The sequence below is a fragment of the Mus caroli genome, unplaced genomic scaffold (assembly GCF_978045245.1).
Source record: "Mus caroli unplaced genomic scaffold, Mus_caroli_1 scaffold_18, whole genome shotgun sequence".
NCBI classification, from domain to species: Eukaryota; Metazoa; Chordata; class Mammalia; order Rodentia; family Muridae; genus Mus; species Mus caroli.
Window position 1 is genome coordinate 36,829,343 of NW_028227273.1, and position 12,827 is coordinate 36,842,169.

The window sequence follows — 12,827 nt, forward strand, 5'->3', positions numbered from 1 at the left end:
ACATATGGAGACACTTAAAGAGAAATATATATTTTGATGGATAGCTTTAAAGTTCACTTGCTTTTAGAATCACCTGGGAAGAGAGTCAATTCAATCTTTATTACACTGGCCTGTGGCATGTCTGTAAGAGATTGTCTTGATTGCTGTTTGAGGGAGGGAGACCCACTATGAACCTTATCTACATCACCAGATTGGTTGAGCCCTGGGCTGCATATATGTGAAGAAATATGCTTAAGAATAAATAAAGAAAAGCATGTTTATTCTCATTTCTGTTTACTGTCAATGCAATGTGACTGGCCAGCTACTTGAGTTTGTGCCTTGACTTCTCTGAAATGATAGATTCTAATCAGGAATCATAAGTCAATTAAACTCCTAGTTGTCAGGTTTCTGTGACACAGCAACAGGCACACACACCCCTGCCACATAATACTATACATACATACATACACACATGAGAGTAAAAAGAAGTATTGATTTTTAACTTGTACAGTTGATACCTCACCAGGGACCCAGAATTGCCCAAGCAATTCCAGACCTTAGAGCAGGTCTTTCTTGGAGAGTCCTCCCTTGTAGCCTAGCCCAGATGGAGGGGCTTAAACGTTCTATTTAGCAGCCTCCCTCCCATGCCAGGGAACCTGCAGGGAGGGTTGACTCACCTCATAGTCAATGTCCAGGGCATCAGTCTCACCCTTGGTCTGGAAGTGCTGTGTGTTCTTGTCCACAGTGAAGTTTGCCTGCTTGCCCACACGCTCCAGGAGAACTGAGTGCCAGTGCTGGTCATCCAGAAGGCTACCCAGAGTTGCCAAGGGTGCAGTGCTGCTGACCTGGGCTTTGCTGTCATCTGCAGAGGTGGAAGGTGGAATGGAGTCTTAGCTTGAGCAGCTTTGATTCATACCCATCAATAGCACTGAGTTCCAGGTAGGTGAGGATTCCTCAAAGCTGTCCCTTCACAGTGCACACCAACAGGCATACAGAAGGAGTCATTCACCGGTTTCCCTTAAATTCCACAGCCAGGCTGTAGCTCAAATGATATACACCCCCACTTTCGGATAGGAAATGAATGTTTCCAGGACACCAGCAATCACATGGTGGCAGAAATGCTTACAATATTGGCAAAAACAATAAGAATGAACACAAACGTTTCAACACTTAGAAAAAACATAATTAAACACACACACAATGTATAAGATTATGAATGAAGAAAGCAGATCTTGAACCAACTTTGAGGAAGCCAGTGGTCATACAAAGTGTGTCTGTTCACACAGGAAGAGAGGAAAACATAACCATTTCAGCTGCAAATTTTGAGTGCCTACTGTATGAACTCAGTTCCTCCACCAAAAGGTAATGGCTGCTTTTTTTTTTTTTTTTTTTTTTTTTTTTTTTTTGGTTTTTCGAGACAGGGTTTCTCTGTGTAGCCTTGGCTGTGCTGGCACTCACCTTGTAGACCAGGATGGCCTCGAACTCAGAAATCCGCCTGCCTCTGCCTCCCAAGTGCTGGGATTAAAGGCGTGCGCCACCATGCCCGGCTAAAGGTTTGTTTTGTTTTTTTTTTTGTTTTGTTTTTTGTTTTTGAGACAGGGTTTCTCTGTGTAGCCCTGGCTGTCCTGGAACTCACTCTGTAGACCAGGCTGGCCTCGAACTCAGAAATCCACCTGCCTCTGCCTCCCAAGTGCTGAGATTAAAGGCATGCGCCACCACCGCCCAGCCTGTAATGGCTGCTATTACCACACACACAAAAAATTGTTTCAACATTAAAGGAAAGATGTCATGCACAGGTAACATCACATGACCTCAAGGAGTCAGGAGAAGCTAATCTCCTGTGGACTGCTCACTACTACCTTCACTATGGCCTGGTGGCACTGTTTGTATCACTTAGTAAGGATATCTGGTTTCTTGTAGGAGTGTAGGAACACCACACTTAGCTAGATACCTAATTTTTAAAAAAATCTTTATAAATTTTGTGTGTGTGTATGTATGTATGTGTGTGTGTGTGTGTGTGTGTGTGTGTGTGTGTGTGTGTGCATGCATGTATTGAGTCAGGTTTTGCCTTGCACCATTTGTGTGCTGGGATCTTACTCTAGCTATTAGACTTGGCAACACCCACCTTTACCCACTGATATATCATTTGGGCCCATAATATATTAATTTTAGTTTGAGAGTATAGTATGCTGCTTGCTGTTTACTGGATTCTATCTGTTGAAATCTGTGGGAAGGAGTTACACTCTCTGACTAGGGGGAGAGGGGAGATGGAGGCAGCTACTACTCTCTTCTGCAGCTTCTTTTAGAGTGCAGCAGGGAGTGGAAGTGCAGCTGGTGTTCCTGAATCTGTACAAAGAGGTTAGACACTGCCTGGTAAGGCAATAAAGTCTGTGCCCCACCAAGTGGGAACTGACTGCAGTGGGCTGGGCCGCTTCCATGGGGAAAGCTTCAGGAGAGAACTCTCCTCCCCAGGAAATGTTACAGCTGTTGTATGACAGAAGCTATCACACAATCCTTCATGGAGTAATTCCCAAACCATTATTCCATCTGGATGAGATATTAAATACATTTTGGAATGGGGTGGTGCTTGACAGCAGATGCTAAGTTGGTCTGAGATATTAGAGATGTCTCATCTGCATGTGAAGTGGCTTGGGGAGCTGCCCCTACATGACTGATCTTCACAATCCTCTCTATAGAGTGCTGTGGTCATGTGTCAAGGGCCTGGTTGGGGAGCAAGTGAAGCACCTACCATCCTCCATTTATGAGGTTCTGGGGCTTCGAAATGCACTTAAACCTTACCAAGTTTTTGGCACCACCCATTGTCCCACAGTATGTGTCCCCAACCCACTCAGAGTATAATAGAGAAGTGTATCTCTTCTCTTTCTTGTATTGTCATCTTTTATGCCACCTGTATTTATCTGTGCACAGGTGACATCACATGACCTCAAGGAGTCAGGAGAAGCTAATCTCCTGTGGACTGCTCACTACTACCTTCACTATGGCCTGGTGGCACTGTTTGTATCACTTAGTAAGGATATCTGGTTTCTTGTAGGAGTGTAGGAACACCACACTTAGCATACTTGGAAAGTAGAAGTAGTGAATGAATATCTGCTTCTGTTTTTTAGTATGTATGTATGTATGTATGTATGTATGTATGTATGTATGTATTAATTACACAAGCCTTGAGTTCTCATCATTGCCAGATTATGCAAATGAATTAATTAATTAAAATATCCCCCTCTCTTCTTCCCTTCCTTCCATAAGAAATTATAATATAGTAGGTCATGGTCATATAAAGGAAAGTTTTCGAGCAGGGGTAGAGCTCTCTCTTCTGAGAGGACCAGTGTTGCTAGCTCCTAGTAATAATAGTTAAGACACATGACCACATGAACACAGGCAAGAAGCTAAGACATATCCACCCAGCTTGGAGGAACTAGTATCTAGGCTCAGGGGTGGCAGGGACAGTAGGAGTGTTGTCATCAGAGAGCTGGCTCACAGGTCTAGCAGCACACTCCTGGACTCTGTGAATGAGATTGCTGCATTTGATTAACAGTGAAGGAAGGTTAGGTTAGCAGCAATTAAAAATTTGACATTTGTGGCCAGTTCAGCTTATTTAAAACTTATGCCAACTTAAACTCCTGCTGTAATTTATGCATATCTGTTAGGCAAAAATGTATTTCTGAAACACACATTACTTTGTTTTGTAGAGAATCTCTCTCTCTCTCTCTCTCTCTCTCTCTCTCTCTCTGTGTGTGTGTGTGTGTGTGTGTGTGTGTGTGTGTGTGCCACAATGTACCTTTGGAGGTCAGAGACAGCCTTAAATATCAGTCTTCACCTTCTATATTATTTAAGACAGTTTTCTTGTTTGCCACTGAATATCCCTGACTAACCAGCCTATGAGCCTTTAGAGATTCTTCTCTCTCTATTTCTCTCTCTATTTCTCTCTATTTCTCTCTATTTCTCTCTCTCTCTCTCTCTCTCTCTCTCTCTCTCTCTCTCTCTCTCTCTCTTTCTCTCCTTCTCTCCCACAGTAAGAAAGCTGTGGTATACAAATTCTCGATTTATGCAGGTATTAGTGATCCAAGTTTATATTCTTACACTTATGTAATAAACATGTAACCCTCTGAATCACCTACTGTGTATTTCTCTAAGTATGGGTAATGTTGAAAATTCTCTTCATTTTTATTTTATTTTTGTGAGCTATATTCTCTGAATTTTACCCATTTGTTTTTCTAACAATTGGGATTTAGTTTACTTTTTGTATTACAGAGTTTGAGGGAATCTTTCTGACCTTGGTCTTTTTGTACGTTGCGTTCTCTGTTTCATTTACTTTAATACTGATTTTTTTTCTTGAAAATTCATTATATAAAGGCTGGGGAGATGGCTGTGCAGTCCAAGTTCTTGATGTGCAAGCTTAATGACCAGAATTCAGATCTCTAGAAACCCTTGTAAATGCCTGGTAGGTGTGGTGGCCCACTGGAATTCCAGCCCTGGTCAGTAGAGACTGAGGTTTCCAGTGCAAACTGCCACACAAGATGCCGCCATTTCACTGAGCTCTGCATTTGTGAGAGAGACTCACTCTTGATATGTGCCACATACGTGCAAGGAAGCACCCTGCACTCACACATGTCTATCACTATTACATATATAAAAAAAAAAAACAGAAAATGAAAAAAGGATCGCCATAATTTCTCTTCTAACAGCCTAGCCTGGCTTTGAAATCAGAGGAAATTTTCCCAGCAGGTTTCTCCACTAATTCACTCTGTAATTAGATCTTGTAAGCCTAGTTCTTGCATTTGTTGGAAGGTATTCAGGTTATGCTGGCTGATCTTCATTAGTGCAATATTTCAGATGAACAGGTTAAGAAAACATGGTCACTGACAAAGTCAAAATCAGGACATTAGATAGGGATCTTTATGTCTTGGCCTTTTAACCTACTCATCTGCTTTCTGGAAATTTATTATAAGGAAATAAATTATTATTTATTATTTCACTTTTTAATAGTGACTGAAAAAGACTAATGACTTAAAAATTGAAGATAATGTTTAGGAGTTTGAGGAGAGATCAAACACATGTAAATCAACAATAGGATAGAAGAGTTCTTGAAGTGGCACATTTCAAGTTCTCATAACATTTTCAAATATGTATGAATGAAAACTATAAAACTAAAAGGGGTAGCTAATAAATAATATATCTAACTTATAGGATGTATACAAGTATAACAGAAATGTGCAAATGCACACTAAACGTAGCTATTCAAAAGCACCAATAAACACTTTGTACTCATAAAGCACAAAAATCTACCACAATATCAAAAGATGTTTCTTTTCCTCTATATTTTAGAGTTATAATAACTATTGTAATAGCCAGAAAGAGCACTACAAAATTATGTTTTTACTATGTGAGTTACTGAATGCCACTTTAATTATAAGGAGTTTCATATGCTTCTGTAAGAACTTTAAGGATGAATTCAATGTCTTGAACATGATGGTCCAGTTCTTAATATAATCTACCACTGGGTTATGTCCATATTCACAAGTTCAATTATTTATTTATTTATTTATTTATTTATTTATTTATTTATTTATTTATTTATTTGTGTCAGGCAGTGTGAGTATGAACATGCAGTAGTGTACTTGACCTAGCCAAAGGAACAGTTGTGGGAATTGGCTCTCTCCTTTCATCTTCTATGTTCTAGGGTTTGAATTCAGGTTGTGAGCCTTGCCAACAGGCACCGTCATCTATTGAGCAATCTCACCAACCCACATGTTTATTTCCTAATTCACTCAAAAAGAGGCTATAAATAAATTATATCCATTTCCTTTTTTAGTTTTTTTTTTCTTTTTTTTACTAAAAGTCACATATTTTACATTAAAGCTAGTGAAAGGAGGTTTGACTAAATAAATGCAGAAAACAAAATTCTAGTTTAAAGCTCTTTAGTTTTATGTGGCATACGTGAAGCATACATATGAATATTTACTTAGGTGCCTAAATGTCGACTCTTGAAACTTAGAAAATTAGAAATAAATGCCTTTCAGTGGACTTTATAATTATTCTGTAATACATGTTAGTTTACTTAATAAAATGCATAAAATTTAAAGGAGCTATAAAATGTATGGTCACTGGACTCTCATCATTGTCTTCATAAGTTGTCACACAACTCAAAGCTTTTACCTCTGAATGCTGCATCAGTGCCCCAAAGGACACTTAGATCTGTTAGTGTTCTTTGACAGGATTTTACTGTTCTTCATCTGCATGTGCTGGGATCACACAACATTCCAGATTAGATTAAAGACATTGAACTGTTGTAAAGTTGAGTATCCTGCATGCTTTTCTGACATCTTTCTTGTTCAGTACTTAACAACATTTCCCCAGCCACACAATTCTTACACACTTTGATCCCCCATCTGCCTGTGTGGTTCTTACCCTTGTGATTCTACAGAGTCAGATCACCATGGAATACTGGGAGGGGGGACACTCTATCCCCATGGATTGAAGAGTAAAATCTCATGCCCAATTACTAATTCTAAAATAATAATAAATGCCTGTGTTCGATTCTTGGTTAATAGGACAAGGCAACTGCCTAGTGAAATTTCTCCACAGAAACAACTCTTCCCAAAGTACACAGCACATATAACTAGATATTATCAACTGCCACTTGAACAGCATTGTACCATGTATGTCTGTAATTTACCTACCTTCTTTACTTGTATTATGTGCTTCTGTGTGCATGTGCACATGTGTGCATGCATGTGTGTATGTGTGTGCATGCATGTGCAGGTCAATTTCCAGTGTTGATCTTCCATATTGTTGGTGCTTTGAATTTTGGTTTGCTTGTTTGTTTGTTTGTTTGTTTGAAGGAAGGTCTCCCACTGGTTTAGAACTGGCCAAATAAACTAGGCAGGATGGCCAGTCTAACTGAGTGATCTTTGTGTCTTTGCCTCTCCAGTAATGTAATTGCAAGCATGTACCACATCTGGCTTTTCTGTGGTTACTGGGAATTGAATTCATGTCCTTATGCTTGTATTACAAGAAAGTTAGCATTAGAGCCATCTCCTCAGCCCTCACATTTATATTCATCTTATGTGTCAGGTATCAATTATATGAATTAAACTTGGAAATCTGTAGGTTCTTCCTACTTCTTTCTCTTATATTTACCATGAATGCCAAGAAGACACTTGGAGCTTCTACTTAAAAAGGAACAGAATAAAACCTACATTGTTCGCTTTGGGGAGCAAGGCTGCACAATGGAAATTCTCATGTTTTCTTCCAAAATATAACTTGTTCTGATATCCTCTGTGAAATTGAGATTGTACCCTGTATTGGACTATACTTCTCCTTTCCTATTAGATAGTAATCTATAAATACTAATAACAATGTGTTTCCTCTCCTTTATACTAATAACTTTTAGTAGGGGAAGAGGGATGTAGTAGCAGACAAAGTAGCCTCTTTTGGTCCTAGACAGATGGCTAATCATGTTAAAGTATGTGCTACTGAGCCTGATGACCTGAGATGGCTCTAGGGAACCACATGGGAAAACATAAGATCCAACTATGCAAGCTGTCTTCTGACCTTTACACTTGTGCCACAACACACCACAACCACATTCAAATAAATCAATGGATGTCATGAATTTTAAGATTTAAAAACACTTTCCTTTTACTCTAATATACATCTTTTCTGTTCTCTTTTTTCTAGAGGAGAGCTCATTTGGTTTTCCTCTGTGCACTAAAGAAAATACCTAGCTCCTATGGCCTGCATTCCTTCCTCTCTTCCATGAGAAGGCATAAGAGATCCCCTTCTCTTTTGTGCTTCAGTGAGAAGTTGGGTAGAGTACATGTAGACACACTGACATTGAAGCAACCCAGGAAGTATCCCACCCAGAGAGGGAAGACACAGCACACTGGAGAGGCAGGAAGATACTCTTTACCAAGCCAACTGCTATTCAGATCCCAGACTCATCCTTCCAGGCTCAGGCCACTGTAATATAGGAAAGACTCCAGACTTACTTTTGCCATTTGCACTTATTACCTCCCATTAAGAAGAAGGAAACAATTAAATGTTTTCTTCCTGACACTTAGGGGTTTGTTTGTTTAGTTGGTTTGTTTTTGTTTTTGTTTTGTTTTGTTTTGTGCTTAGATGGCTCTTCTGAGATGCTCATTATAGCGGGACTTATAACTTTAAAAAATTAAGTTATTTTAAACCTTGAGTTATGAAAAAGTTAATTTTAAGTATATAGTTCTAAAGATATTGAAAGGTTGTGCTTCTTATATTGCCTAGTATCACAGAATGATACCGCTGGTCCCCCCAAAATATCAAGTGCTGTTCTAACCTCATTAAGATGAAATATTTAAAAATAATCATTGCTCCAATGAAGACATTGATATTGTCTCCAATGAAGACAAAGAAAATAGATTACTTAGATAGTGCTTCAGTGACTCCATTTGATGTTCACACAACACACACACACACACACACTCCAGAGGTGATATCCAATGCATGTTTGACAAAGCAGCACAAGTTTGAGGATTTGACTTCAATCCCTAGACCTTAGGTAAAAAGCCATCTGCAGCAACTCATGCTTACAATCCCAGCATGGGGGAATAGAAGAGTAGAGAGGGGAAATGGGGACAGGAAGATCTTTGATGTTTGTCAGTCAGTCTGGCCAAATCAGTAAACTACAAGTTCAGTGAGAGACTGCCACGGAGGTAAGTGTTTTTAAAAGACACCCTAGGTTCACCTCTGGCCTCAACAGTTATATGCACATATAAGCATAGGTCTGATCTTACCCAGGTTCAGGTATAGGGCTAGCCTGCCATTCTGGAGCTCTAGGGTGATGTGGTCTCCACGTTGTCCTTCCCCGTGGAACAGAACCCCATCCCTTTGCATGCTCTTGAACTTAAGGGAGATCACGTCTTTGAGGGTGCTCATTGTCTTCTGGTTGAACCTGTAGAGAAGTGAGCTCCAGCCATCAAAGTCAGCTACATCTGATCCTGAGAGCAGAGAGAAGAGAGAAAGAAACATCATTGTGTTTCCTATGGCAGCTATTCTTGCTTCGTCTTTGATGCTGCATAGTTCCCAGGAATATTCCTGAAATCTGGAAGATCTCTCTTACAAGGAGGCACATGGAATAGAACCAACTTACGTAGAATCTGTGGATCATAAATTTGTAGGCAGTGCAGACACACCACCTGGAGAAGAAACTCCCATTGGTGATTGTTGAACAAGAGAAGTCTTAGAAGGGCACCATCACATAACTCCCTCCAATGAGGTGTATTAAGGAAGCCTTGAAGCTGTGATTGGGCTTTCAGATGGAAGGGAATGAGGCAAATATAATGCAATACATAAAGATCTATATATGATTGGGCCTTATAGCTAAGGAGAAGCTTGCTTTAAAACCTGGAGAGGAAATTCATAACTGTAACAATAAGTGGGAGATAGGGAGAGTGAGAGAAATATGTGGCTATATGCAAGGGATACTGAGACAGGCCAGAGAAGCCTTCAGAGAGGCTTTTCTAATTCCTGTGAAGAAAGGCCTCTGAGGAGTCTTTGACCCATTCTTTGTCAAATGGAATATCTGATTCTTTATATCTTTTCAGGATGGGAAGGCAGACTACTTCTTAAACTCTCTGCACCTGCAAGAAATTCAGGTAGCTCTGGTCTTATTAAGGCTATGTAATCTGGCATAAAGTTTCAGGTCCCTGTTCTAACAATTCCCCTGGAGACAGGATGGAAGTGCCACAGGCACCTGCATCAGGCTTTTCTGGGGCCAGTGCCTGATTTGTAATCATTGTTAATGATGTAATCACCTTTGCTAATTTGATTTTGACATTTAAAACAATCTGATCTCTTCATCCTAAGCTCCAGGCTGGAGTTGAAAAAGACATAGTCTTTATTGTGGCAATTCTGGATGAGTAATTCAGTGTCTTCCAGAACCCTGTTCTTAGAATTCTGAAGATTCTTCGCTGTATAGTGGGAATAAACAACCAGTGTATGGAGACTGATAATTTGAATAGAGGGTTAATGTGGTATATATGCACTTATGCCTTTTTTGGGGGCTGGTAATGTACTGTTTTAGAGTTTTATGCAAAACATTCAGTTACTATTTTATGGTTAGAACATATAGTCTTATTTGAGATAGACTTTTAGTTAAGACATAAAAATTATACAACTGTATATGCTAACATGGAATCTCCCAATATGTACATATATTGTCTAATGTCAACTCAAAATAAGTATATATAGTTACTGAACCATATGCTATTTTGTTGAGAGGTATGGCCTGTTTTCCCAGTATATAACATAGCCACCCATTACGATGTTACAATAGAGGTTAGCTTAACCTCATAGCCATGGCAAAGAATTGACCCATGCAATATAGAGGTAACTAGAGTTAGGATAATATGACTGGACCTAATGGCCCTGCCTAGTAACAGGAAGTGGGGATAGTGTCACAGGACCCTCACTGGAAGTCAATTCATTATTCCTTTTTCCACAGCTGGAAGTTTCCTTGTGAGATTCCAGCACACAGGGAGTGGAAGGTTAGGGATGGGAGACTCTTGAAACTTCCATGAAGTTGTCATTCACAATCGGGTGGGACTGTGCCGTGGAGCAGCGATTGTACTATCACTGATGCTCTTTTAACTAAGCCTTTACCAATGCTGTGTAAGTAAAGATAATGTTTGTCAAATTAGGCTTTGGTGGTATCCTTAGTTTGTTCTGTCTTCTGTTGCAGGTGATTAGAAATGTTTTCACATCTTCCCAGGTAAAGTTAACATGAGAATTACAAATTATAATTCTGATTTTTTTTTCCTTACACCTACATCATCTATAGAACACCAGAGCTTCATTTAATCCAACTTCAACTTAGTTGTATGCTTTGTTATCTATCCCCTTAAACCCCCTCCAGCCTTTAAATCCCAATTCTTTTCCTTTTTCTTCTTTTGTTTATTATTTTCTTTACTTACATTCTAGTCATTGCCCCCTCAGTCTCTCTCCCACAGTTGCTCATCCCATTCCTCATCCCCCTTGACTTGAGAGGGTTCCCCCCACCAAGTCTCCCCATTCCCTGAGGCCTCAATTAGCTCATTGATTAAGCTTATCTGTTCCCACTTCCTGACCATGAAGACCTCTGCTATTTTTGTGCCAGGGGCCTTAGACTGGCCCATGTATGCTCCTGGTTGGTGGCTCAGTCTCAAGGAGCTCCCTCCAGTCTGAGTAAAGAGAGCTGGGAAAATCCCCATTCTTTTTTTTTTTTTAATTTTATTTTTAATTTATTTTTTGCACTCCATATTCCATTGCCTGCCCCCTCATCCATCCTCCAACTGCTCCCCACCTCCTCTGCACCCCACCCCTTCTCCAGGTGGATGCCCCACCCCCACCCCACCTGACCTCTAAACTCCCTGGCGTCTCTACTATCTTGAATGAACACAGGCCAGGAAGTCTTCTACTGTATATGTGTTGGGGGCCTCATATCAGCTGGTGTATGCTGTTTGGAGGTCCAGTGTTCGAGAGATCTCAGAGGTTCAGATTCATCGAGACTGCTGGTCCTCCTGCAGGATCGCCTTCTCCTCAGCTTCTTTCAGCCTTCCCTAATTCAATGAAAGGGGTCAGAAGCTTATGTTCATTGGTTGGGTGCAATTATCTGCATCTGACACTTTCAGCTTCTTGTTGGGTCTTTCAGAAGGCAGCTATGATAGATCTTTTTTTGTGAGAACTTCATAATAGTAATAGTGTCAGGCCTTGGGATCTCCCCTTGAGCTGGATTCCACTTTTGGCCTGTCATTGGACCTTCTTTTCCTTAGGTTCCTCTCTATTTCCATCCCTGTAATTCTTTCAGACAGGAACAACTATGGGTCAGAGATGTGATTGTGGGATGGAAACCTCATCCCTCACTTGATGCCCTGTCTTCCTGCTGGAGGTGGGCTCTATAGGTTCCTTCTCCCTACTGTCAGACATTTCATTTAAGGTCCCTCCCTTTCAGTCCTGGGAGTCTCTGCCCTCTCAGGTCTCTGATGCATTCTGGAAGTCCCTCAACCTCCTATTTCCTGAGATTGCCTGTTTACATTCTTTCTGCTGGCCCTCAGGGTTTCAGTTCTTTTCCCTCACCCAATACCACATTCACTTCTCCCCATCTACTACCCCAAACCCTGTCTACTTTCCCTCCCAGACCCCTCCCTTCCTCCCCACTTGTGGTTGCTTTCTTTTCTCTCCCAATTAGGACTGAGGTGCCCTCACTTGGGCACTTCAGTTTGTTGAGCTTTTTGAGTTCTGTGGACAGTATCTTGGGTATTCTGTATGTTTTTTATCTGTTTGTTTATTTGTTTTTGTCTAATATCCACTTATTAGTAAGTACATACCATACATCTCCTTTTGGGTCTGAGTTACCTCACTCAGGATGATATTTTCTAGTTCCGTCCATTTGCCTGCAAAACTCAAGGTGTCCTCGTTCTTAATAGATGAGTAGTATTCTATTGTGTAAATGAACCACATTTTTTGTATCTATTTTTCTGTCTCTGTTGTGGGACATCTAGGTTGTTTCCAGCTTCTGACCATCACAAATAAGACTGCTATGAACATAATGAAACACGTGCCCCTGTGGCATGGTGGGTTATCCTTTGGATATATTTCCAAGAGTGGTATTGCTGGGTCTTCAGGTAGATCTATTTCCAATTTTCTGAGGAACCTCCAGATTGATTTCCAGAGTTGTTGTACCAGTTTGCAATCCAACCAGCAATGGAGGAGTGTTTCTCTTTCTCATCCTCTCCAACATGTGTTGTCACCTGAGGTTTTGATCTCAGCCATTCTGACTGATGTAACCTGGAATCTCAGGATCATTTTGATTTGCA

At 40.4% G+C, this 12,827-nt stretch overlaps 1 protein-coding gene across 2 annotated transcripts in view; it reads right to left on the bottom strand.

The window, feature by feature from the left end:
• Positions 1-12,827, bottom strand: part of LOC110312287 (contactin-associated protein like 5-3) — a 604,300-nt gene that overhangs the window by 363,902 nt on the left and 227,571 nt on the right. For both annotated transcript variants that reach the window (XM_085832770.1, XM_085832768.1), the window contains exons 5-6: positions 8,769-8,972; positions 657-841 (exon numbers count right to left, since the gene is read on the bottom strand). In XM_085832770.1, the coding sequence (XP_085688896.1) occupies positions 657-841; positions 8,769-8,972 (389 nt within the window). The remainder of the gene's footprint in view (positions 1-656; positions 842-8,768; positions 8,973-12,827) is intronic.